Source organism: Schistocerca nitens, chromosome 11 (assembly GCF_023898315.1).
Source record: "Schistocerca nitens isolate TAMUIC-IGC-003100 chromosome 11, iqSchNite1.1, whole genome shotgun sequence".
Classification (NCBI taxonomy): domain Eukaryota; kingdom Metazoa; phylum Arthropoda; class Insecta; order Orthoptera; family Acrididae; genus Schistocerca; species Schistocerca nitens.
Window position 1 is genome coordinate 116,031,755 of NC_064624.1, and position 27,047 is coordinate 116,058,801.

A 27,047-nucleotide genomic window follows, 5' to 3' on the forward strand; every position below is an offset into this window, starting at 1 on the left:
CACCTCTGCCTATGTGGACTGCTGCCAGCGCCACCGTGCGACGACTGCAGGTCAAATGCACCCCACGGTCATACCCCGAGGTGATTTAAACCCGCAGACCGCCCACCAGAGCGTTTTTTCACCATGTATCACATTATCCTTAATTTATGAGCATGAGTGTATATCCTGTAGCGCCGCGCGGGGTTTGTTTATTTGTTTTGTTTTGCATTAGGGTGCAAAAACAACTGGGATCATACGCGCCTAAATGAAAACTATAGAACACGAAGACAGAGAGGAGTTAGAGAACGACTATACATCAGTCCCAACTGACATAAGAGTAGCCAACTAAAAACAGGGACCCGGAGAAAGGGCTAAAAAAGACACCATACAGAAACGAAGGTACAAAACTAAAAATTAAATAGCCTTCGCCATATTGCTTTGGCGGATAAAGAGTAAAACGCGGTCGTCAGCCTGCGCGTGATTTTCTGAATCTGCCGATAACTCAGACGGCCGACCCAAGCGGGAACGTAAACGGCTAAAAAATGGGCATTCATTCAGGAAGTGGCCCAGTTAAAACTTGGGCGCAATGTGTGCGCCTTGTCACGGTTCGCGCGGCTTCCCCCGTCGGAGGTTCGAGGCCTCCCTCGGGCGTGGGTGTGAGTGTTGTCATTAGCGTAAGTTAGGTTAAATTAGATTAAGTAGTGTATAGGGCTAGGTACCGATGACCTTAGCAGTTTGGTCCCATTGGAACTTTCCAAAATGTTCAAAATGTGTGTGAAATCTTATGGGACTTAACTGCTACGGTCATCAGTCCCTAAGCTTACACACTACTTAACCTAAATTATCCTAAGGACAAACACACACACCCATGACCGAGGGAGGACGAACGTCGGCCGAGACCAGCCGCACAGTCCATGACTGCAGTGCAAAAGACCGCTCGGCTAATTCCGCGCGGCAAACTTTCCACAAATTAAAAATTTATGTGCTGTACTCATTAGACTTTTCATTCTACTGAACATGCCATGTAATTCTTCCTGACATTCAGTGAGGATGGCATTGTCATCAGTGAATCTTATCATTGACATATTACTATTATTATTTCTTTACTTTCTCAGACGTTAAGTCTGGTTGAGAATGGAAAGTGACGCGGACCTTGATCAAGCGTCACTTCCTATTAACTGTACGGTATGTGTTATATTGCATTTAGGAACTTTCGGGTAATTGAACATGTATCAATAATTACGGATTTCTGCAGTTGTATATATATGTTTGGATGTAGCTGTATTGCATTGATGTACTGGTGGATATTGTGTGGTATGACTCCTGTAGTTGATAGTATAATTGGTATAATGTCAACTTTATCCTGATGCCACATGTCTTTGACTTCCTCAGCCAGTTGGATGTATTTTTCAATTTTTTCTCCTGTTTTCTTCTGTATATTTGTTGTATTGGGTATGGATATTTCGAATAGTTGTGTTAATTTCTTCTTTTTATTGGTGAGTATGATGTCAGGTTTGTTATGTGGTGTTGTTTTATCTGTTATAGTGGTTCTGTTCCAGTATAATTTGTATTCATCATTCTCATGTACATTTTGTGGTGCATACTTGTATGTAGGAACGTGTTGTTTTATAAGTTTATGTTGTAAGGCAAGCTGTGGATGAATTATTTTTGCAACATTGTCATGTCTTCTGGGGTATTCTGTATTTGCTAGTATTGTACATCCGCTTGTGATGTGATCTACTGTTTCTATTTGTTGTTTGCAAAGTCTGCATTTATCTGTTGTGGTATTGGGATCTTTAATAATGTGCTTGCTGTAATACCTGGTGTTTATTGTTTGATCCTGTATTGCAATCATGAATCCTTCCGTCTCACTGTATATATTGCCTTTTCTTAGCCATGTGTTGGATGCGTCTTGATCGATGTGTGGCTGTGTTAGATGATACGGGTGTTTGCCATGTAGTGTTTTCTTTTTCCAATTTACTTTCTTCGTATCTGTTGATGTTATGTGATCTAAAAGGTTGTAGAAGTCGTTATGAAATTGCAGTGGTGTAGCAGATGTATTTATATGAGTGATTGCTTTGTGTATTTTGCTAGTTTCTGCTCGTTCTATAAAGAATTTTCTTAAATTGTCTACCTGTCCATAATGTAGGTTTTTTATGTCGATAAATCCCCTTCCTCCTTCCTTTCTGCTTACTGTGAATCTTATTATTATTATTATTATTATTATTGATATGTTGTCGTCCTAAATTTTTGTGAACTGTTGTGCTAGTATTGTTCATAAATTAAGAGCGAAATACAAGTAGGGCCTACCCTTCGTACATTCGGATGATTGCTTTTGAAATGGTATATTTTTCTGAAATGAGATTTGCTGGAAGTAAAGCTAAAATGACGAACTAAGGAGTGATAGAAGCGAATTATTATTACTGTATTAAACCTTTATTTTATTGCTCTTATAATTAAAATCCTTGGCATCTGTAGCATGTTGAAAATGGATGTGACCAGAAGCTACATTTGGTTTAGTCAGAGAGTTTGTGCTGTAATAAATCATGACTGTGCCCCGATCCCATAACCGAATGCTATACCCATGCTTGATGTAAATTGTAAGCAAACAGCATTATGCTAAAGTTATATGACACTTGCAGTCTGAAGGACAGTACGTTATGCTGACAGCATAGAAATTCCTATTCTGTGACACTCTGTGGTGCAGTGTCTGAGACACTGCGTTTCCGATCAACAGCTGTTTTAACCCTTTATTTGGCAGTGTTGCTCTCAAGCAACATCAAATTTACGTTGGCCTTATGGGACAACAAACACTTCCCAGTGCCTTTTACTGGCATTGTTGCCTCCAGGCAATGTTCCTTTACACACTGCAAATACCAGTTGTTGTGAGCAACAGGGGTGTCTTATTTTGGTTCTGAAAGAGTGGATTTCAGTAAATTGGCAGTAATCTTAGCAGATTTTCTTCAAAATATACCCAGAGGCAAGTTCACAGCAGAAATATTTCAATCTAATATTGTTTTGAATTACGTAAATAGTATAAAACTTTTATGTTGCCTGTTAGCAACATTGCCCATAGTTGGGACATGTGCCATTAGTATGTCACATATTCTTACAGCGTGAAAGAGTAGACATTTTTATTTTCGGGGGCTTTTTAGCTCTGGACTCCAGAATATTTTATGAAATTAAAAAAGCGAGAGGAATAGTAGTTCCACCAGAAAACCCGGCTTTGTCTGATCTAAGCGAATCTGAAGACTCTGAACTCGTTTTGGCAGACTGTAGTGATTATGATCCAGACTATATTCCAGAGAGTCAATCTCAGTTCCATAAGCTAGTTATACCAGAAACTGATTCCGATTCAGGAAGTGAAATCTCAGAAGCTGAACATGTGCAAGGACCTTCTGCAGTGAATCCTTCTAGTGCAAGTGTCAGTCAAGTGAAAAAGAAAATTACAAAAGCAGTCACTTGCATGTGGGTAAAGGAAGATATAACTGCTAGGGCAGAAAGCCTCTCTCCTGTGTTTTATGATGAAGGCAATACACCACTGGGTTATTTCAGAAGATTCTTTGATTCAGAACTAATTGACAAAATTGTGCAGGAAACGAACTTTGTGCAACGAACTACCACGTCAGTAAACACCAATATACACTCCTGGAAATGGAAAAAAGAACACATTGACACCGGTGTGTCAGACCCACCATACTTGCTCCGGACGCTGCGAGAGGGCTGTACAAGCAATGATCACACGCACGGCACAGCGGACACACCAGGAACCGCGGTGTTGGCCGTCGAATGGCGCTAGCTGCGCAGCATTTGTGCACCGCCGCCGTCAGTGTCAGCCAGTTTGCCGTGGCATACGGAGCTCCATCGCAGTCTTTAACACTGGTAGCATGCCGCGACAGCGTGGACGTGAACCGTATGTGCAGTTGACGGACTTTGAGCGAGGGCGTATAGTGGGCATGCGGGAGGCCGGGTGGACGTACCGCCGAATTGCTCAACACGTGGCGCGTGGGGTCTCCACAGTACATCGATGTTGTCGCCAGTGGTCGGCGGAAGGTGCACGTGCCCGTCGACCTGGGACCGGACCGCAGCGACGCACGGATGCACGCCAAGACTGTAGGATCCTACGCAGTGCCGTAGGGGACCGCACCGCCACTTCCCAGCAAATTAGGGACACTGTTGCTCCTGGGGTATCGGCGACGACCATTCGCAACCGTCTCCATGAAGCTGGGCTACGGTTCCGCACACCGTTAGGCCGTCTTCCGCTCACGCCCCAACATCGTGCAGCCCGCCTCCAGTGGTGTCGCGACAGGCGTGAATGGAGGGACGAATGGAGACGTGTCGTCTTCAGCGATGAGAGTCGCTTCTGCCTCGGTGCCAATGATGGTCGTATGCGTGTTTGGCGCCGTGCAGGTGAGCGCCACAATCAGGACTGCATACGACCGAGGCACACAGGGCCAACACCCGGCATCATGGTGTGGGGAGCGATCTCCTACACTGGCCGTACACCACTGGTGATCGTCGAGGGGACACTGAATAGTGCACGGTACATCCAAACCGTCATCGAACCCATCGTTCTACCATTCCTAGACCGGCAAGGTTCAAAATGGCTCTGAGCACTATGGGACTCAACTGCTGAGGTCATTAGTCCCCTAGAACTTAGAACTAGTTAAACCTAACTAACCTAAGGACATCACAAACATCCATGCCCGAGGCAGGATTCGAACCTGCGACCGTAGCGGCCTTGCGGTTCCAGACTGCAGCGCCTTTAACCGCACGGCCACTTCGGCCGGCTAGACCGGCAAGGGAACTTGCTGTTCCAACAGGACAATGCACGTCCGCATGTATCCCGTGCCACCCAACGTGCCCTAGAAGGTGTAAGTCAACTACCCTGGCCAGCAAGATCTCCGGATCTGTCCCCCATTGAGCATGTTTGGGACTGGATGAAGCGTCGTCTCACGCGGTCTGCACGTCCGGCACGAACGCTGGTCCAACTGAGGCGCCAGGTGGAAATGGCATGGCAAGCCGTTCCACAGGACTACATCCAGCATCTCTACGATCGTTTCCATGGGAGAATAGCAGCCTGCATTGCTGCGAAAGGTGGATATACACTGTACTAGTGCCGACATTGTGCATGCTCTGTTGCCTGTGTCTATGTGCCTGTGGTTCTATCAGTGTGATCATGTGATGTATCTGACCCCAGGAATGTGTCAATAACGTTTCCCCTTCCTGGGACAATGAATTCACGGTGTTCTTATTTCAATTTCCAGGAGTGTAAATGAAATGGAACAATTTTTCAGTGTTCTGATATACATGGGTCTTTCTTCTATGCCTTCGTACAGTGACTATTGGTCTCAATCAATGAATTGTGAAAAAATCACCAGCATTTTCAGTTTGAAGCGCTTTCAGAAACTCCGCCGATACCTGCATATTACGAACAATGAGAATGCTGTGAACTCTTCTGACAGACTTTTCAAAATAAGACCTGTTGTTGAGTCAATTGTAAAGAACTGCCTTGAGCAGAAACAAGAGTCGGAATTTTCTATAGATGAGATGATGGTTCCATATAAAGGTACAAGAGCGGGTAATTTGCCCCAATATATTCGAAACAAGCCACACAAATGGGGTTCTAAGATTTTTGCACGTGCTGGTGTGTCTGGAGTTTCCAAAAATTCTATTGCAAGATGGACTGGAATGGAAAATGAAACAGTTCTATTACACAGCCGCGCGGGATTAGCCGAGCGGTCTAAGGCGCTGCAATCATGGACTGTGCGGCTGGTCACGGCGGAGGTTCGAGTCCTCCCTCGGGCATGGGTGTGTGTGTTTGTCCTTAGGATAATTTAGATTAAGTAGTGTGTAATCTTAGGGACTAATGACCTTAGCAGTTGAGTCCCAAAAGATTTCACACACATTTGAACATTTTTTTTCCATTACACAGCAGGAATGCATAAATGTGTTTATAAGCAACATTTCATAATTTTTGTCAAAAATTTCTAAAATTGACTGAATTGTATTTCTTTAAGCATAATAAATAAATATAAGCACTGAAAAAATTTTTTTGTTTTTATTTTCACCATTTGCCAAATAAAGGGTTGTTGTTGCTGTGGTGGTCTTCAGTCCAGAGACTGGTTTGATGCAGCTCTCCATGCTACTCTATCCTCTGCAAGCCTCTTCATCTCCCAGCACCTACATCCTTCTGAATATGCTTAGTGTATTCATCTCTTGGTCTCCCCCTACGATTTTTACCCTCCACGCTGCCCTCCAATACTAAATTGGTGATCCCTTGATGCCTCAGAACATGTCCTACCAACCGATCCCTTCTTCTGGTCAAGTTGTGCCACAAACTCCTCTTCTCCCCAATCCTATTCAGTACCTCCTCATTAGTTATGTGATCTACCCATCTAATGTTCAGCATTCTTCTGTAGCACAACATTTCGAAAGCTTCTATTCTCTTCTTGTCCAAACTATTTACCGTCCATGTTCACTTCCATACATGGCTACGCTCCATACAAATACTTTCAGAAATGACTTCCTGACACTTAAATCTATATTCGATGTTAACAAATTTCTCTTCTTCAGAAACGCTTTCCTTGCCATTGCCAGTCTACATTTAATATCCTCTCTACTTCGACCATCATCAGTTATTTTGCTCCCCAACTAGCAAAACTGCTTTACTACTTTAAGTGTCTCATTTCCTAATCTAATTCCCGCAACATCACCCGACTTAATTCGGCTACATTCCATTATCCTCGTTTTGCTTTTGTTGATGTTCATCTTATATCCTCCTTTCAAGACACCATCCATTCCGTTCAACTGCTCTTCCAGGTCTTCAGGTGTCTCAGACAGAATTATAATGTCATCGGCGAACCTCAACGTTTTTATTTCTTCTCCATGGATTTCAATACCTACTCCGAACTTTTCTTTCGCTTCCTTTACTGCTTGCTCAATATGTAGATTGAACAACATTTGGGGATAGGGTACAACCCTGTCTCACTCCCTTCCCAACCACTGCTTCCCTTTCATGTCCCTCGACTCTTATAACTGCCATCTGCTTTCTGTACAAATTGTAAATAGCCTTTCACTCCCTGTATTTTACCCCTGCCATCTTCAGAATTTGAAAGAGAGTACTCCAGTCAACATTGTCAAAAGCTTTCTCTGAGTCTACAAATGCTAGAAACGTAGGTTTGCCTTTCAAACTCGCAAATTACAATCATACTTCCGCATCAGCTGTAGAATATCTCAAAAAAAAAAAAAAAAAAAAAAAAAGACAATTAGTGCCACACCGGAATTCGAACCCGGATATCCCGCTTGTTGCGAGCAGTGGCCCTAACCACTTCAGATATCCGAGCACGCTTCCAGGAGTGACCAAAATCTCCATTTGTACTGGCGTCTCCTCTGCAGCTTCTGGAGGCATGCTTGGGTAGCCGAAGTGGTTCAGGCGACCACTCGCAACCAATGGGAAATTGGGGTTCGAGTCCCAGTCCGGCACAAACTGTCTTTTTCTCTGAATATTCTACAGGCGATGAAGAACGTATAGTCTGTGAAGTTGGTGAAACGAGTGAATACTCTGTACGCGTTGGATGGCGGGAGTGGAGTAAGTAGTTGGGGTGTTTTTGGTGTGCAGGGCTCACCCGACGAAGCGGCGAGTGGTGCGCCGGCTGCTGGAGGAGGGCCGGCTGGAGATGACGACGGCGGGCTGGGTGATGACCGACGAGGCCACCTCCCACCTGTACGCCATGCTGGACCAGCTCATCGAGGGTGCGTATACCAGCTCGCCACTGGGGCGGCTCCCCAGGGGGCCAACCATGCTTTACTCAGTTTACAGCTACATCTGGACTCTCAGACAAAAATTTCAACGAGCCAGAATACATGATCGGATGTCAGTGTAGGAGCAGCACACCACGAAGGAATTATGATGATAGGATGGAAATCGGTAGATGTGGGCTACATGTACAGACAATTCATTACAGTTTCACAAAATTTGGTGATATACTCAAGAGAAAGAGATTCACGAATTGAGCAAGTCAATAACGACTCGATCCACCTCTGGCCATTAAGCAAGTGGTTATTTGGCTAGGCATTGATAGAGTTGTCGAATGTCCTCCTGAGGAATATAGAGCCCAATTCTGTCCAACTGGTGCCTTAGCTCGTCAAAATCCTCAGTTGGTTGGAGGGACCTGCATGTAATGCTCCACACTCTCTCAATTGGGAAGAAATCCGGAGACCTTGCTGGCCAAAGAATGGTTTGCCAACCACGAGGACAAGCATAGAATCTCTCGCCGTCTGGGGCCGGGCATTATCTTGTTGAAATACACTACTCGCCATTAAAATTGCTACACCACGAAGATGACGTGCTACTGACGCGAAATTTAATCGACAGGAAGAAGATGCTGTGATATGCAAATGATTAGCTTTCCAGAGCATTCACACAAGGTTGGCGCCGGTGGCGACACCTACAACGTGCTGACACGAGTAAAGTTTCCAACCGATTTCTCACACACAAACAGCAGTGGACCGTCGTTGCCTGGTGAAACGTTGTTGTGATGCGTCGTGTGAGGAGGAGAAATGCGTACCATCACGTTTCCGACTTTTGGATTGTAGCCTATCGCGATTGCAGTTTATCGTATCGCGACATTGCTGCTCGTGTTAGTCGAGATCCAATGACTGTTAGCAGAATATGGAATCGGTGGGTTCAGGAGGGTAATACGGAACGCCGTGCTGGATCCCAACGGCCTCGTATCACTAGCAGTCGAGATGACAGGCATCTTATCCGCATGGCTGTAACGGATCGTGCAACCACGTCTCGATCCCTGAGTCAACAGATGGGGACGTTTGCAAGACAACAACCATCTGCGCGAACAGTTCGATGACGTTTGCAGCAGCATGACCTGTCAGCTCGGAGACCATGGCTGCTGTTACCCTTGACGCTGCAAGACAGACAGGAGCGCCTGCGATGGTGTACTCGACGGTGAACCTCGGTGCACGAATGGCAAAACGTCATTTTTTCGGATGAATCCAGGTTCTGTTTACAGCATCGTGATGGTCGCATCCGTGTTTGGCGACATCGCGGTGAACGCACAATGGAAGCGTGTATTCGTCATCGCCATACTGGCGTATCACCAGTCGTGATGGTATGGGGTGCCATTGGTTACACGTCTCGGTCACCTCTTGTTCGCACTGACGCCACTTTGAACACTGGACGTTACATTTCAGATGTGTTACGACCCGTGGCTCTACCCTTCATTCGATCCCTGCGAAACCCTACGTTTCAGCAGGATAATGCACGACCGCATGTTGCAGGTCCTGTACGAGCCTTTCTGGATACTGAAAATGTTCGACTACTGCCCTGGCCAGCACATTCTCCAGATCTCTCAGCAATTGAAAATGTCTGGTCAATGGTGGCCAATCAACTGGCTCGTCACAATACACCAGTCACTACTCTTGGTGAACTGTGGTATCGTGTTGAAGCTGCATGGGCAGCTGTACCCGTACACGCCATCCAAGCTCTGATTGACTCAATGCCCAGGCGTCTCAAGGCCGTTATTACGGCCAGAGGTGGTTGTTCTGGGTACTGATTTCTCAGGATCTATGCACCCAAATTGCGTGAAAATGTTATCACATGTCAGTTCTAGTATAATATACTTGTCCAATGAATACCCGTTTATCATCTGCATTTCTTCTTGGTGTAGCAATTTTAATGGCCAGTAGTGTATAATTCCAGGATGGCTTGCCATGAAGGGCAATAATACTGGACACAGAATATCGTCGATGTACCACATTGCTGTAATGGTGTTTCGCATGACAGCCAAAGGGGACCTACTATGAAATGAAAAGGCACCCAAACTATCATTCACAGTTGTAGGGTGATATAGCGAGTGACAGAGATGATGGTATCCCTCTGCCGTCAAGGGCGTCCCCAGACCCGTCTTGGCGTGGAATCTCATTGTTTGGAGTAGAATTGTCTTCAGTGATGAGTCCTGCTTCCAACTGAGCCTCGATGATCAGAGGACGTGTCTGACGACGTCGACAACAGCAGTGGGATACCAACCTAACTGTTGCCTGGCGTTAGTCTCATCATCCAGGAGTGATGATCTGGCATTCCGTTTCTTTTCATAGTAGGACCCCTTTGAAACTTCCTGGCAGACCGAGACTCGAATTCGGAACTTATGCCTTTCGCGGGCAACAATTGAGAACGTTTGGAGGCGTTAGGCCTGATAAACAAAGTAAGATCCTACGGAATATCAGACCAGCTGTGTGGCTGGATTGAATAGTTTTTAGCAAACAGAACACAGCATGTTGTTATCAATGGAGAGACGTCTACAGACGTTAAGGTAACCTCTGGCGTGCCACAGGGGAGTGTTATGGGACCATTGCTTTTCACAATATATATAAATGACCTAGTAGATAGTGTCGGAAGTTCCGTGCGGCTTTTCGCGGATGATGCTGTAGTATACAGAGAAGTTGCAGCATTAGAAAATTGTAGCGAAATGCAGGAAGATCTGCAGCGGATAGGCGCTTGGTGCAGGGAGTGGCAACTGACCCTTAACATAGACAAATGTAATATATTGCGAATACATAGAAAGAAGGATCCTTTATTGTACGATTATATGATAGCGGAACAAACACTGGTAGCAGTTACTTCTGTAAAATATCTGGGAGTATGCGTGCGGAACCATTTGAAGTGGAATGATCGTACAAAATTAATTGTTGGTAAGGCGGGTACCAGGATGAGATTCATTGGGAGAGTCCTTAGAAAATGTAGTCCATCAACAAAGCAGGTGGCTTACGAAACACTCGTTCGACCTATACTTGAGTATTGCTCATCAGTGTGGGATCCGTACCAGGTCGGGTTGACGGAGGAGACAGAGAAGGTCCAAAGAAGAGCGGCGCGTTTCGTCACAGGGTTATTTGGTAAGCGTGATAGCGTTACGGAGATGTTTAGCAAACTCGAGTGGCAGACTCTGCAAGAGAGGCGCTCTGCATCGCGGTGTAGCTTGCTGTCCAGGTTTCGAGAGGGTGCGTTTCTGGACGAGGTATCGAATATATTGCTTCCCCCTACTTACACCTCCCGAGGAGATCACGAGTGTAAAATTAGAGAGATTCGAGCGCGCACGGAGGCTTTCAGACAGTCGTTCTTCCCGCGAACCGTACGCGACTGGAACAGGAAAGGGAGGTAATGACAGTGGCACGTAAAGTGCCCTCCGCCACACACCGTTGGGTGGCTTGCGGAGTATAAATGTAGATGTAGATGTAGCATTGTTGGCAGGGCCCTTAAACCATTTCGGGATTTTGACGATCTAACGTCCCAATTTGACAGAATTTGGCAAGTTATCCCTCAGGAGGACAGCAAAAAATTCTCATCAATCAGTGCCAAGCCCAATAGCTGCTTGTGTAACGACGAGAGGTGATCCATAGGCATTATTGATTTACTCAATTTGTGAAGCTCTGTCTGTTGAATGCATCATCCAATTTTTCTGAAACGTATTTAACATTTATCGATTTACCCATCATTTTGATTTGCAGCTCCTTGTATTGGCCGTGTTTGCAGTTAAAATTGTTGGATGTGAGGTCCGCCAGTTACGCAAAACACGGTTTTTCTCAGTACCCAAACATGTTTCGGCACCACTGTGACATCATCAGTGGATTTTCGTTTTTATTTATTCTGCAATGTGAACAGTTTTGTTAAGTGATTATAAAATTATGTGCATTTTTAGTTCAAACAACAGATCGTTTCCTTTTGTGAATACCTTTACATCTGGTGTGCATAAAGTTTCTGGATCACTTGTGTGTTAATTATTACAGGTAACTTGTCATCTGCAACCAAACGATGTTGATAAGATTTTTTTTTTTTCCTGGGAGTTATCCTATCTTCTAGAATGTTATTCAGTTTTTCGCGATGTTTTCGCGCCTATATTCGTTTTTACTTACGTTTTCGTGTGGCACGTACTTCCATTCTCTGCATAATGGTGAGGTGTTGTGATGCACACGTAACTATAACAAGTATTTTTCACAAATAACGTAGTTCACCTACGATAACAAGATTGTTCACAGAATAGGCAACATATTAAAGAAACAGAGACTCCAAATAGGACACAGAACGGAGAACACAACACAGAAAAAGATCAGAACACAAGAAACACCCACGGATAAATTTAACAGGTCAGGAATATATGAACTCACATGCAACACTTGCCAGTCAGTATACGTAGGACAAACATGCAGAAACTTCAAAACAAGATACTCGGAACATCTCAGAGCTTTAAAAAGCAACAGCTCCCATAGCACAACCACCACCACCCAACCATAACAGAAACAGTCTTAAGAAACTAAAATTCAGCCACAGCTTGTACAGCAAACTGACCATTGAGGAAAAGTTGAAGGCAATAGCGGAAGGAAAACAGGTCTCAAACGAATACACTACACTCTGAAAGGGCACACTACTTAACACATTAAAGGAACTTTACAAATAAAAACAGCCGCACGGGATTAGCCTAGCGGTTTAAGGCGCTGCAGTCATGGACTGTGCGGCTGGTCCCGGCGGAGCTTCGAGTCCTCCCTCGGGCATGGGTGTGTGTGTTTGTCCTTAGGATAATTTAGGTTAAGTAGTGTGTAAGCTTAGGGACTGATGACCTTGGCAGTTACGTCTTATAAGATTTCACACACATTTGAACATTTTTTTTTTTTCAAATAAAAACAGCACAAACAGATAAAGTCTACACCCAAGCACTCAGACTCATGCATGTACACACACACACGAAAAATAAATATCTGCAAAGACGCACCATTTGCAGACAAATAGGAATAACATATAAAAGAGAACACACACAGCTAAGAAACACACAGAAAACACACACACAGACGCGCGCACACACACACACACACACACACACACACACACACACAAGAAAAATAGATAAAGTAAAATCCGCAAAGACGCACCATTTACACACAAAATGAATACCATATAAAAACCTACACACACACCTAAGAAGCGCGCACACACACACACACACACACACACACACACACACACACACACACAGACACTCACACACGAAGATAAAATGCAAACAAAATTTAAATTTGGCGCCGAACTCTCTGGTGAACAAATGAACGCTGACTGTGTTGCGACACAGAACAAACCACAATCACACTGAAGTGAAGTGAAAAGTGTTTTACTACGCTATTTGTGAAAAATACTTGTTATAGTTACGTGTGCATCACGACACCTCAGCTTTATGCGGAGAATGGAAGTACTTGCCACACGAAAACGTAAGTAAAAACGTACATAGGCGCGAAAACATCGCGAAAAACTAAATTACATTCTAGAAGACAGGTTAACTCTCAGTAAAAAACTTTCTCATCAACATCGCTTGGTTGCAGATGACAAGTTACCTGCAGTAATTAACACACCAGTGATCCAGAAAATTAATGCACACCAAATGTAAAGGTATTTACAAAAAGAAACGATCTGTTGTTTGAACTAAAGATGCACATAATTTTATAATCATTTAACAAAAATGTTCACATTGCAGAATAAATAAAAACGAAAACCCACTGATGATGGCACAGTGGTGCCGAAACATGTTTGGGTACCGAGAAAACCGGTGTTTTGCATAACTTAAGATTAACACAATTTTATAATCATTTAACAAAAATGTCCACATTGCAGAATAAATAAAAATGAAAACCCACTAATGATGGCACAGCGGTGCCGAAACATGTTTGGGTACCGAGAAAACCGGTGTTTTGCATAACTTAAGATGAACACAATTTTATAATCAGTTAACAAAAATGCCCACATTGCAGAATAAATAAAAATGAAAACCCACTAATGATGGCACAGCGGTGCCAAAACATGTTTGGGTACCGAGAAAACCGGTGTTTTGCATAACTTAAGATTAACACAATTTTATAATCATTTAACAAAAATGTCCACATTGCAGAATAAATAAAAATGAAAACCCACTAATGATGGCACAGTGGTGCCGAAACATGTTTCGGTACTGAGAAAACCGGTGTTTTGCATAACTTAAGATGAACACAATTTTATAATCATTTAACAAAAATATCCACATTGCAGAATAAATAAAAATGAAAACCCACTAATGATGGCACAGCGGTGGCGAAACATGTTTGGGTACCGAGAAAAACCGGTGTTTTGCATAACTTAAGATGAACACAATTTTATAATCATTTAACAAAAATGTCCACATTGCAGAATAAATAAAAATGAAAACCCACTAATGATGGCACAGCGGTGCCGAAACATGTTTGGGTACCGAGAAAACCGGTGTTTTGCATAACTGGCGGACCTCACATCCAACAATTTATCGATTTCTTTACCATTCGCATAATAATTTCTTCGTAGTGGGTCGTTTCCTTTTTTCTTTTTATCTTAGAGTGTAATTTCGTACATGAACATACCATCGGCTTGTATGTAAATGATTAGAGTTGCAGTTCGCTGTTACTGGTAGAACAGCTAGCACACAGCATAAGTGTTGATCGTCTTTACTGTTGTTATCATGCCTGGTACAGTGTATAAAGGCCGTGGACAGTATAATAAGTTACCAGTGTGAAGGACGTGCAGATGCTGCATACGAGGTCTGTCTACAATGTATCCGAACTTTGATTTTCCCGCGAAAAATAGAGACGACAGCGCGGCGCCACTGTACACAGTAAAGGAAGAGAGCTTTATGCGCATGCGTGAATTTTGTCCCCGCCTTCCAGCGCGTCAGTAGCTAGCTGCCTGTAGGTCGCTGAGTGAGGCGTTACACACTGTGTTCGTCGGACTACAGATTCTGTCAAGATGACTGAACGTGCTTGCAAAGATACTGCATCAAATTTTGTCAAAAGCTTGGTGATTCTCAAAGCGAAACAATTCGTAAGATTCAGCAGGTGTTTGGAGAAGGTGCGGTGGGTGTAACACAAATTAAGGAGTGGTTCAATCGATTCATAAATGTCGCACATCAGCGGAGAGTGACCAGCATTCTGGCAGACCCCAAACCGCTCTGACTCCAGGGCGCAAAATTTGGTTTTGACCGTGCGTGAGATTGCCCAAGAGGTTGGAGTGAGTGAAGATTCTGCACATGCAGTTTTGCATGATGATTTGCACATGCACCGAGTTGCTGCGAAATTAGTGCCCAAGATGTTGTCGCCAGAACAAAAAGACCTCTATTTTGACGTGCACAGGACCTTCTGGACACAACCAACACTGATCCTGGGTTTCGGAACACCGTGATAACTGGAGATGAGTCACGGGTGTACAGGTACGACCCAGAAACAAAAAGACAGTAGTCGCAGTGGAAGCATCCAGAGTCTCCAAGGCTGAAGAAAGTGTGGCAGGTGTGAAGCAAAATCAAGGTTATGCTGGCTGCCTTCTTTGATGTCCGTAGAATTGTGCATCACGAACACGCACCGGAAGGCCAAAAAGTGACGAAGGACTGACGACTGCGTGATGCAGTTTGGCGTAAAAGACCAGACATCTGGGCATCGGAAAACTGGCAACTGCATCAAGAGATGCGCCCCCGCACATTCATTCCACTTGATCCAAAATTTCTTGGTCAAACATGGAATTACAGCTGTTTGCCAACCTCACTACTCTCCAGACATGGCTCCTTGCGTCTTCTGGTTGTTTCCAAAATCGAAGACGCCACTAAAAGGATCCTGTTTTGAGAGTACAGAAGAGATAATCCGGGACTCGAAGACGGAGCTGAACACCATTCCAAAAGAACACTTCCAGAGGTGTTTCCAGCAGTGGAAGGATCGGTGGGCTAAGTTTGTGCAAGCACAAGGGGCATACTTTGAAGGGTATTAGGATCCCAACCCCATCAGGTATGCGAAATATTTTTTTCTGACCAAAGGTCAGATACTTTTTAGACAGGCCACGTAAGCGTGTGAAACAGCATTATCAGCATCTCAAGAGAGTTTCAAAGGTGCTTTGTTGTGGGGTCTCCATCTGGCCAGTTAGTTGAGTTGTGCAATATCCAGATTTGTGAGGCTTGAGATGTGCCAGTGACCACCTGTTGGACTGTACGGGAACACAGGGGCAACTATTCTGGTCCACAAGTTTCCAGATGACCGCTTTTGACCACCACAAGGCGAGGTTCTACGTGCTGTGAAGTGAGCTCATTCTCTACCCTTGACCACTGCACCTTCCATCTAAGAAGAAGTAATGAACACCCTGCATTATTCTGTAGCATCTCGCGTCATAGCTACATAGGTATGTCACGGGAATCATACACTACTGGCCATTAAAATTGCTACTCCAAGAAGAAATGCAGGTAATAAACGGGTATTCATTGGACAAATATACTAGAACTGCCATGTGATTACATTTTCACACAATTTGGGTGCATAGATCCTGAGAAATCAGTACCGAGAACAACCACCTCTGGCCGTAATGACGGCCTTCATACACCTGGTCATTGAGTCAAACAGAGCTTGGATGGCGTGTACGGGTACAGCTGCCCATGCAGCTTCAACAAGATACCACAGTTCATCAAGAGTAATGACTGGCATATTGACGAGCCAGTTGCTCCGCCACCATTGACCAGACGTTTTCAATTGGTGAGAGATCTGGAGAATGTGCTGGCCAGGGCAGCAGTCGAACATTTTCTGTATCCAGAATGGCCCGTACAGAACCAGCAAAACGCAACATGCAGTCACGCCGGGTGATACGCCAGTATGGCGATGACGAATACACGCTTCCAATGTGCATTCACCGCGATGTCGCCAAACACGGATGCGACCATCACGATGCTGCAAACAGAACCTAGATTCGCCCGAAAAAATGACGTTTTGCCATTCGTGCACCCAGGTTCGTCGTCGAGTACACCATCGCAGGCGCCCATGTCTCCAATTTGTCGACTCAGGATCGAGACGTGGCTGCACGATCCGTTACAGCCGTGCGGATAAGATGCCTGTCATCTCGACTGCTAGTGATACGAGGCCGTTGGGATCCAGCACGGCGTTCCGTATTACCCTCCTGAACCCACCGATTCCATATTCTGCTAACAGTCATCGGATCTCGACCAACGCGAGCAGCAATGTCGCGATACGATAAACCGCAATCGTGATAGGCTACAATCCGAAACTGATGGTACGCATTTCTCCTCCTTACACGAGGTATCACAACAACGTTTCACCGGGCAACGGCGGTCAACTGCTGTTTGTGTATGAGAAATCGAAGAACCTTCAACATCGCAGCCCGTCAGCAATCGTTGGTTAATATATTAAAAAACTAGAAACCCGCCTCGATTGCGAAAAAAGCGGGTCATGGCCCATCGAACATAGGCCGGTGTGAGGTGGAGGTTACACCATTAACTTAAGTAACGGTTTAGACTTTGTACAAATGTACTGTTTGTGTTTTCCTTTTTTTCGTTTATAAGTGTATAGCTACGGTGTTCTTTTAATCATTGACAAAGGTCTTCTTAGGCACTTGTGGGTTTTATTGTTCTGAAGACGGTGTAGCTATCTACGCCGAAACCTAGGTTAACACTAGGTGCTTTTTTCGCAGTCCATGCGGGTTTGTAGTTTTTTAATATATGAGAAATCGGTTGGAAACTTTCCTCATGTCAGCGCGTTGTAGGTGTCGCCACCGGCGCCAACCTTGTGTGAATGCTCTGAAAAGCTAATCATTTGCATATCACAGCATCTTCTTCCTGTCAGTTAAATTTCGCGTCTGTAGCACGTCATCTTCGTGGTATAGAAATTTTAATGGCCTGTAGTGTATATGCTCACGTTTAAATTCTTTTGCGACAGTAGAGTGGCGCTTTTTTTTTTTTTTTTTTTTTTTTTTTTTTACGATGCTCGTCCTCACATGGCACTTGAGTCTATGAACCGTATGCATGATGTTGAGATGTCCCAGAGGGCAGCAAGTCCCCGGTAGGAAGTGTGTGGAAGCAGCTCGGACGCCAGCTAGCTCCGTCTCTGTACCAGTACCAGTTATATCAAGGGCCATTTACAAGAGATGAAGGCAGCGTGCTTTGGGAGAGGATACAGTGGTTTTATAAAGACCCTTTTCCAGTTGAGTCAGTGCTTGCACAGAGGCCAGAGCGGATGCAAGTACATACTGATAGGTGGGCTGATACTGTAAAATTTCTTTCTATATTTAACTCGGTTTTGTAGTCACTGCATAACATACCTTCTCAACTCTGTAATGTTTTATTTCCTTTGTCCCCCCTTCGTCTCCAGGTGCTTGAAGTTCTTTTTTTTTTTTTTTTTCCTTCTAAGGGCTTCGCAGGTAATTTGTAACTGCATACACGTCTGTACGCTACAAACTACTGTAAATTGTTTGGGAGACGGTACTTAGTATACGAGAATCATTTGCTGTTCTCACATGCTGACACTGTCGTCTCTGTAAGGCGGATGGAGCAAGGAGCATTTGCCCAATGCTTGGCCGTTGATCTCAGACTTGTTACTCATCGGAAAATTTATGTACGTTTCTAGTATTCACGACTGTCTGTGATTCTCCTAAACAGATGGGTTAAAGTGCCGTGCGTTATACGAAACGCTGCTATCCTCGCAATCTTTACATAATGTAATTTTCCTTCCATTGGTTTGACGCTGTTATCGGTGTCGTCCTCCAATGCAGGTGGATGTGGACCTTTGGGAGAGAGTGCTAAAGAGTCCCTGTAGTCGGCACCGTCTTTTCGTTGTGCGGATCATTATCGAGCTCCAGACATGAATGAATCCAGGTTCTGTTTACAGCATCGTCATGGTCGCAGCCGTCTTTGGCGACATCGCGGTGAAAGCACATTGGAAGCGTGTATTCGTCATCGCCATTCTGGCGTATCACCCGGCGTGCCATTGTTTACACGCCTCTGTCACCTCTTGTTCGCATTGACGGCACTTTGAACAGTGGACGTTACATTTGAGGTGTGTTACGACCCGTGGTCTACCCTTCATTCGATCCCTGCGAAACCCTACATTTCAGTAGGATAATGCAGGACCGCATGTTGCAGGTCCTGTACGGGCCTTTCTGGATACAGAAAATGTTCGACTGCTGCCCTGGTCAGCAATTGAAAACGTCTGGTCAATGGTGGCCGAGCAACTGGCTCGTCACAATACGCCAGTCACTACTCTTAATGCCGGCCGGAGTGGCCGTGCGGTTCTAGGCGCTACAGTCTGGAACCGAGCGACCGCTACGGTTGCAGGTTCGAATCCTGCCTCGGGCATGGATGTGTGTGATGTCCTTAGGTTAGTTAGGTTTAATTAGTTCTAAGTTCTAGGCGACTGATGACCTCAGAAGTTAAGTCGTATAGTGCTCAGAGCCATTTGAACCAACTACTCTTGACGAACTGTGGTATCGTGTTGAAGCTGCATGGGCAGCTGTACCTGTACACGCCATCCAAGCTCTGTTTCACTCAATGCCCAGGCGTATCGAGGCTGTTATTATGGCTAGAGGTGGTTGTTCTGGGTACTGATTTCTGAGGATCTATGCGCCCAAATTGCGTGAAAATGTAATCACTTGTCAGTTCTAGTATAATATATTTGTCCAATGAATACCCGTTTACCATCTGCATTACTTCTTGGTGTAGCAATTTTAATGGCCAGTTGTGTACATACTGATAAACTGGGCTGATATTGTAAAAATTCTTTCTAAATTTAACTCGGTTTTGTAGTCACTGAAATAACATCCCATACCTTCTCAACTCCGTAATGTTTTATTTCCTTTGTCCCCCCTTCGTCTCCGGGTGCTTGAGGTTTTGTTTTTTTCTTCTTAAGACTGCGCAGGCAATTTGTAACTTTATACACGTCTGTACGCTACAAACTACTGTAAATTGTGTGGGAGACGGTACTTATTATACGAGAATCATTTGCTGTTCTCACATGCTGACACTGTCGTCTATGTAAGGCGGATGGAGCAAGGTGCACTTGTCCACTGGCAGTCTATCTCAGACTTGTTACTCATTGCAAAATTTTTGTACGTTTCTAGTAGTCACGACTGTCTGCGATTCTCCTAAACAGATGGTTCACAGTGCCGTGCGTTATAAGAAACGCTGCTATCCTCGCAATCTCTACATAATGTAATTTTGCTTCCATTGGTTTGACGCTGTTATCGGCGTCGTCCTCCAATGCAGGTGGATGTGGACCTTTGGGAAAGAGTGCTAAAGAGTCCCTGTAGTCGCCACCGTCATTTCGTTGTGCGCGTCGTTATGGAGCACCAGAAATGTGGGGGTCCGCAACCCAAGGCGGGCAGTACCAATCTTTCTCCACGACATAAACAAGGCTGCAGAACAGATAGCCAAAATCCGTTACCAATTCCCAGGACACCTCTCACCCCTGGTTTGTGTGATACGTTTCTGCAGATATTCTTGACACGTTGGTTAGGTGCTCCTGTAGCGCTGCTTTTTTTTCTGACACATGGCAGTCGCCAACCAAGGGCATGAAATGTGGCAAACTTCGGGACTTACAGATCTCGAAGTTTCCGACCCTCCCCCTAGTTACGTGTCATGACAGGCATCAGCCAGAGCATTAAGTACACTACTGGCCATTAAAATTGCTACACCACGAAAATGACGTGCTACAGACGCGAAATTTAGCGGACAGGAAGAAGATACTGTAGTAAGCAAATGATTAGCATTTCAGAGCATTCACACAAGGTTGCCGCCGTTGGCGACACCTACAAAGTGCTCACATGAGGAAAGATTCCAACCGATTTCTCATACACAAACAGCAGTTGACCGGCGTTGCCTGGTGAAACGTTGTTGTGACGCCTCGTGTAAGGAGGAAAAATGTGAACCATCACGTTTCCGACTTTGATAGAGGTCGGATTCTGTCGCGATTGCGGTTTATCGTATCGCGACATTGTTGCTCGCGTTGGTCGAGATCCAATGAGTGTTGGCAGAATATGGAATCGGTGGGTTCGGGAGGGTAATACGGAACGCCGTGCTGGATCCCAACGGCCTCGTTTCACTAGCAGTCGAGATAACAGGCATCTTATCCTCATGGTTGTAACGGATCGTACAGCCACGTCTCGATCCTTGAGTCAACAGATGGAGACGTTTGCAAGACAACAACCATCTGCACAAACAGTTCGACGACGTTTGAAGCAGTACGGACTAGCAGCTCGGAGACCGTGGCTGCGGCTACCCTTGACGCTGCATCACAGACAGGAGCGCCTGCGATGGTGTACTCGACGACGAACCTGGGTGCACGAATGGCAAAACGTCATTTTTTCTGATGAATCCAGGTTCTGTTTACAGCATAATAATGGTCGCATCCGTGTTTGGCGACATCGCGGTGAACGCACATTGAAAGCGTGCATTCGTCATCGCCATACTGGCATATCACCCGGCGTGACGGTATGGGGTGCCATCGTTTACACGTCTCGGTCACCCCATGTTCGCATTGACGGCACTTTGAACAGTGGGCGTTACATTTCAGATGTGTTACGACCCGTGGCTCTACCCTTCATTCGATCCCTGCGAAACCCAACATTTCAGCAGGATAATGCACGACCGCATGTTGCACGTCCTTCTCGGACCTTTCTGGATACAGAAAATGCTCGAATGCTGCCCTGTGCATCACATTATTCAGATCTTTCACCAATTGAAAGCGTCTGGTCAATGGTGGCCGAGCAAGTGGCTCGTCACAATACGCCAGTCGCTACTCTTGATGAACTGTGGTATCGTGTTGAAGCTGTACCTGTACACGCCATCCGAGCTCTTTTTGATTCAATGCCCAGGCGTATCAAGGCCGTCATATGTTGTTCTGCGTACTGATTTCTCAGGATCTATGCGCCCAAATTCCCTGAATATGTAATCACATGTCAGTTCCAGTATAATATAATTGCCCAAAGAATACCCGTTTATCATATGTATTTCTTCTTGGTGCAGCACTTTTAATGGCCAGTAGTGTAAGTGCCTGGCAGAGCAGTGCAAGGAATCACTCGTCAGTTCCAAAGTGTGACCAGGAGCTGCTTGTAAGCCACACAAGTGGTAGTGAGGCCTTCATTGTGCTAGAACTCCCCACTCGCACTAAACCTCCAGAGATGTCTCAGTTTAGTTGGTGAGTCCGTAGATGGTGATGTGAGGGGCGTACAGTATAACTGGCCACGACTTCCCAGCCGAGTTGTGCGATAATTAAGCCAGTCCGTCCTTGAACTGCCTTAGTGAGCCATAGCGTAGGGTTTCATCCTACCTGCTGTGTGCAGATGGTCTCGTAGGTTTTATTTCTCCTTGCAGAGTCGTAGCGGCGTTGTCCAACGCTGAAAGTGGAATACTACTGTCTGTGTTTTACGTTTGTGCAAGTAAGTTTTTACACAGGATGCCATTCTGCCGCGTTTATGTAAGAGACATCATAAAACGAACTTGTTCACGCTGCTTATAAGCTAACTATTAACTGTATGAGGGTATGGTCTACCACATGATTAGAGCAGAAGGCATCCTATCTACACTGCCGATTACGACGTCCAGCCTGTAACTTGAGAGTTAAATCGGTGTAATTCGTATAAGAGTGTATTGTATTGTATGTTAACCGGGAACCTAGAAACGCCGCAGCCGCAGTGGTCCACAACCCCACGACGACTACCGCAGTCCACTTCACCCCTCCGCCGCCCCACACCGAACCCAGGGTTATTGTGCGGTTCAACCCCAGGTGGACCCCCCAGGGAACGTCTCACACCAGACGAGTGTAACCCCTGTGTTTGCGTGGTAGAGTAATGGTGGTGTACGTGTACGTGGAGAACTTGTCCGTGCAGCAATCGCCGACATAGTGTAGCTGTGGCGGAATAAGGGGAACCAGCCCGCATTCGCCGAAGCAGATAGAAAACCGCCTAAAAACCATCCACAGACCGGCCGCTTCACCGGACCTCGACACAAATCCGCCGGGCGGATTCGTGCCGGGGACCAGGCGCTCCTTCCCGCCCGGAAAGCCGTGCGTTAGACCGCTCGGCCAACCGGACGGGCTGTATAAAAGTGCACATCTTTGTTTATGCCGAAGTCATTCATTTATCTATTAAGATCAACGTTCCGAGCATTGTAAAATTACTGAAAGGTAATATTTAGACCCGTAAAGTCTTCCTAATGTGTGAGTGGCAAAAGGCTACTTTTGTTAGAAGGTATTTATGAATAACAATTACTTTGTACAACGTAGTTTTCATACATATGTCATTGCTGACGTCACGAGCTAATTCTGCATTGGCACCTCATCCCAATGCTACCCAGCGTGGGAACCTACCGCTTGTTCCTTACCCCGTACGTAGTAGAGATGGGCAAACTCGTTCATCCTTGGGAACTAGTTCACTGGCGATCGCTCCTTTTTGGGGAACCGTTCATTTTTACTCGTTCACCGTTCATTGTCCTTGGTATATGGTTCTTATGAAAAACTGAAAATTAGTAGCATAGGTGACTGAAGGACGGAAGGCGCCAACAGGGGCCCCTTGTCTCCCTCCTCTGGAGTACAGAGTTTTTATTCATAACAGAATTCTCACACACTTGTAACTTTCGTGATTCTGCAAAACATCTCATTTAGCCAACTGTAGCGTTATGTGGCTGATCGCACGAAAAACCGGACCCGAGTACAGATTGCTCGCCAATCGCGCGACTGCTACGGTCCCAGGTTCGAATTCTGCCTAGGGCATGGATGTGTGTGATGTCGTTAGGTTAGTTAGGTTAAAGTAGTTCTAAGTTCAAGGGGACTGATGACCTCAGATGTTAAGCCCCATAGTAGTCAGAGCCATTTGAACCATCTGAAAGGCAACCAAAAGCGAACGACCGTTACAGCGTGTTAAAGCAAACGTGATTTGCATCCTCGTAGTGTTGCTAGCGCCTCTTACGCGACTGGCGCGAAATGTGATTGTAGAAAGATGCCTACCAACTTTCGTTTCTATCGCGTAACTCCCTCTTGGTGGTCTGATTTTTTTCTTCCGTCAGGTTATTATGGAGGAAGAGGTAAGTTGTTGAAACCTTCCCGTCTCCTCCATATTTCTTTTGTTACGCAACCTTCCCTTCTACAATAACCTATGAAACCTTCCCTTCGGATTTCTATCTCTTGCTTAATAATAACAAATGAAATCTTCCCTCTGAAATAAATTCTCTTTCTCAATCTTCGCATAAAAATTTATTTGCTGCTTATTAAAAGTGATTTTCTGATTATTTCGACGAAACATAGAATGTGTCGTCGTCGTCGCCCTCCGTCGTTACCTGCAATAGCCCAAAACTGTTCCTTACCTTTTTTACTGTTACTGGATCACCATCTGACTGCTACATCGAACTGCGACATGAATATACTTACTCTGGTGTACTGTACTCTATTAGCTGCTGGTGGACTTTCGTAATAAGTGGCTGTATTTATTACCAAAGCTGACGTTATTCTTTAATAGCAAAGATGACGTTATTCTTTAATTAATTTGACTGAAGTTACGTAATTCATAGCTAAACTTTTTCTCCACAACAATAAAATTTTCCAAAGTTTTACGTTGATAGTTTTTGGGATGGATTATAATTACAAATGCAATATTGCTGGCAAAAGTTAATTATATTCTGAATGAAATGATGTTACAAACGTTCAAATGGGACTTACTTTTTACAATAATCTTACAACTAGCAATGCGCAAACATACCTTCAGTAGTCTTGAGTTTCGCAAAGAATTAATTCAATAATATTAGTTCCTCTCATGATAATAGTTAGCTGATGTCTCTGTACATCCGTTTATAATCTCTTGTAAGTCACAGCTGGTGGCTGGCAGGCACACCGCTCCTCTCAACCTCTCGCTTCAGACCTGCTACCGACTCGCTTCACATCTCACTTACTACTGACTTCCTACGAACGCTAAAGTGCGGTCTCTCCAGCCAACAATGCTTTCTGGTGCAGACAGTCCCTGCTACCATTACAAAATGTATCAATGCGCGGTCTTTCCCGCTCTTTTCTTAAAATGTATCCGTACGCGGTTTCTCCCGCCCTTTTTAAAATTATATGAACAGTACTCTGGTGCAGTCATTCCCTGCTACCACAATTATTTCCAACATGACAAATATTAATTATTCCTACTTAATCCTATTAATAAAATATAAACATCTTTTATAAATTATGGTTTGACAATAGACAATAGAAATATACACATCTTACATAATACTTTGGTGCAGACATTCCCTGCTACCACAAGTATTTCCAACATGACAAATATTAATTATTCCTACTTAATTCTATTAATAAAATATAAACATCTTCCATAAATTGTCGTTTGACAATATACAATAGAAATTTACACGTCTTACATAATACTTTGGTGCAGACATTCCCTGCTACCACAATTATTTCCAACATGACAAATATTAATTATTACTACTTAATCCTATTAATAAAATATAATTATCTTTCATAAATTGTGGTTTGGCAACAGACAATAGAAATATACATAAGTGATGACTAACTGAAAACCTCAGCTGCCGACAAGTGTTGTTGTTATACCTCGATGTGGACAGCTGAAAATGTGTGCCCCGACCGGGACTCGAACCCGGGATCTCCTGCTTACATGGCAGATGCACTATCCATCTTTTTTTTTCCCTTTGCTTTTTTTTCTCTTCTTATATTTTTTGACATTTTTTTTAATCCCTCAACTCAATTTTTTATTACAGAGGCCAACCGACTCTCTTTTTTTTTTTTTGTTAAATCGAATGTCAGGCTTACCACCTTTGCTGACATACATTTTGTGGTACTATCGCATAAATAGTGTCTACAAAGTCCCTATGTTGACAAATAGTGGCTAATGAGAAAATTAATTAATATCCATCTGAGCCACCGAGGACACAGATGAATATCGCGACTGCAGGGACTTATCCCGTGCACGCTTCCCGTGGGACTCACATTCCCAACTGTCCACAATTCTACATATGTATTGTACCTTATAGACATTTGCCCACTCACTCATTACTCGCGCACGCTTTGGCGATTCCCGTAAGAGTTTGGGCAACCTGTGCGCATTCACACAGACGAAGGTCAATGGCTGCGTAACCTTTAACTATATATACGAAGACAGTAACTTGTTCTCGAAAGAACAGTTACTGTTGACGACTGTGCAACTTTTCCGTTGAATAAGTGATGAGTAACTGAAAACCTCAGCTGCCGACAAGTGTTGTTGTTATACCTCAATGTGGACAGCTCAAAATGTGTGCCCCGACCGGGACTCGAATCCGGGATCTGTGTGGGAAAATGTCTATAAGGTACAATACATATGTAGAATTGTGGACAGTTGGGAATGTGAGTCTCATGGGAAGCATGCAAGGGATAAGTCCCTGCAGTCGCGCTATTCATCTGTGTCCTCGGTGGCTCAGATGGATAGAGCGTCTGCCATGTAAGCAGGAGATATATAAACATCTTTCATAAATTGTGGTTTGACAGTAGAAATATACACGTCTTACATTGTCACCCCTGTTCAAGGCAAGTCCCAGGTTTGTGTTGCTGGGTGCATCCCAAGTTCAGCGTGCTACCCGGACGGACTCTCTGCCCCATCTTGTCAGCAGGCGTGCCCAGTGTGTGAGTGGAGACCCCGTGTGTGTGTGCAGGGCACCAGTGGCTGAAGAACAACCTAGGCGTGGAGCCGCGCTCCGGCTGGTCGGTGGACCCGTTCGGGCACGGCTCGACCGTCCCCTACCTGCTGAAGGCGGCCGGGCTGGGCGGCGCCGTCATCCAGCGCATCCACTACGCCTGGAAGCAGTGGCTGGCCGAGCGCCAGATGGGCGACTTCCTCTGGCGCCAGAACTGGGACCGCGACGGCAGCGCCGACCTGCTCGTGCACAACCAGCCCTTCGACATCTACTCCATCAAGCACTCCTGCGGCCCGCACCCGCAGGTAACCGCATCTCGCCTCACTGCCGGGGCCACCACCGTGTTGGACGCCATTAGTGGGCCAAGGGGAGTACGAGCACAGTTTTGACCCCTCTGCGTGACACCTGCCACCACAGTGGTGGACGCCAGTAGTGGGCCAAGGGGAGTACGAGCACAGATTTGACCCCTCTGTGTGACACCTGCCACCACAGTGGTGGACGCCAGTAGTGGGCCAAGGGGAGTACGAGCACAGTTTTGACCCCTCTGCATGACACCTGCCACCACAGTGGTGGACGCCA

At 45.1% G+C, this 27,047-nt stretch overlaps 1 protein-coding gene across 1 annotated transcript in view; it reads left to right on the plus strand.

Moving 5' to 3' along the window:
- Nucleotides 1-27,047, plus strand: part of LOC126213468 (alpha-mannosidase 2) — an 834,426-nt gene that overhangs the window by 552,366 nt on the left and 255,013 nt on the right. The window contains exons 4-5 of the mRNA XM_049941248.1: nucleotides 7,601-7,734; nucleotides 26,487-26,773. Coding sequence (XP_049797205.1) covers nucleotides 7,601-7,734; nucleotides 26,487-26,773 — 421 coding nt within the window. The remainder of the gene's footprint in view (nucleotides 1-7,600; nucleotides 7,735-26,486; nucleotides 26,774-27,047) is intronic.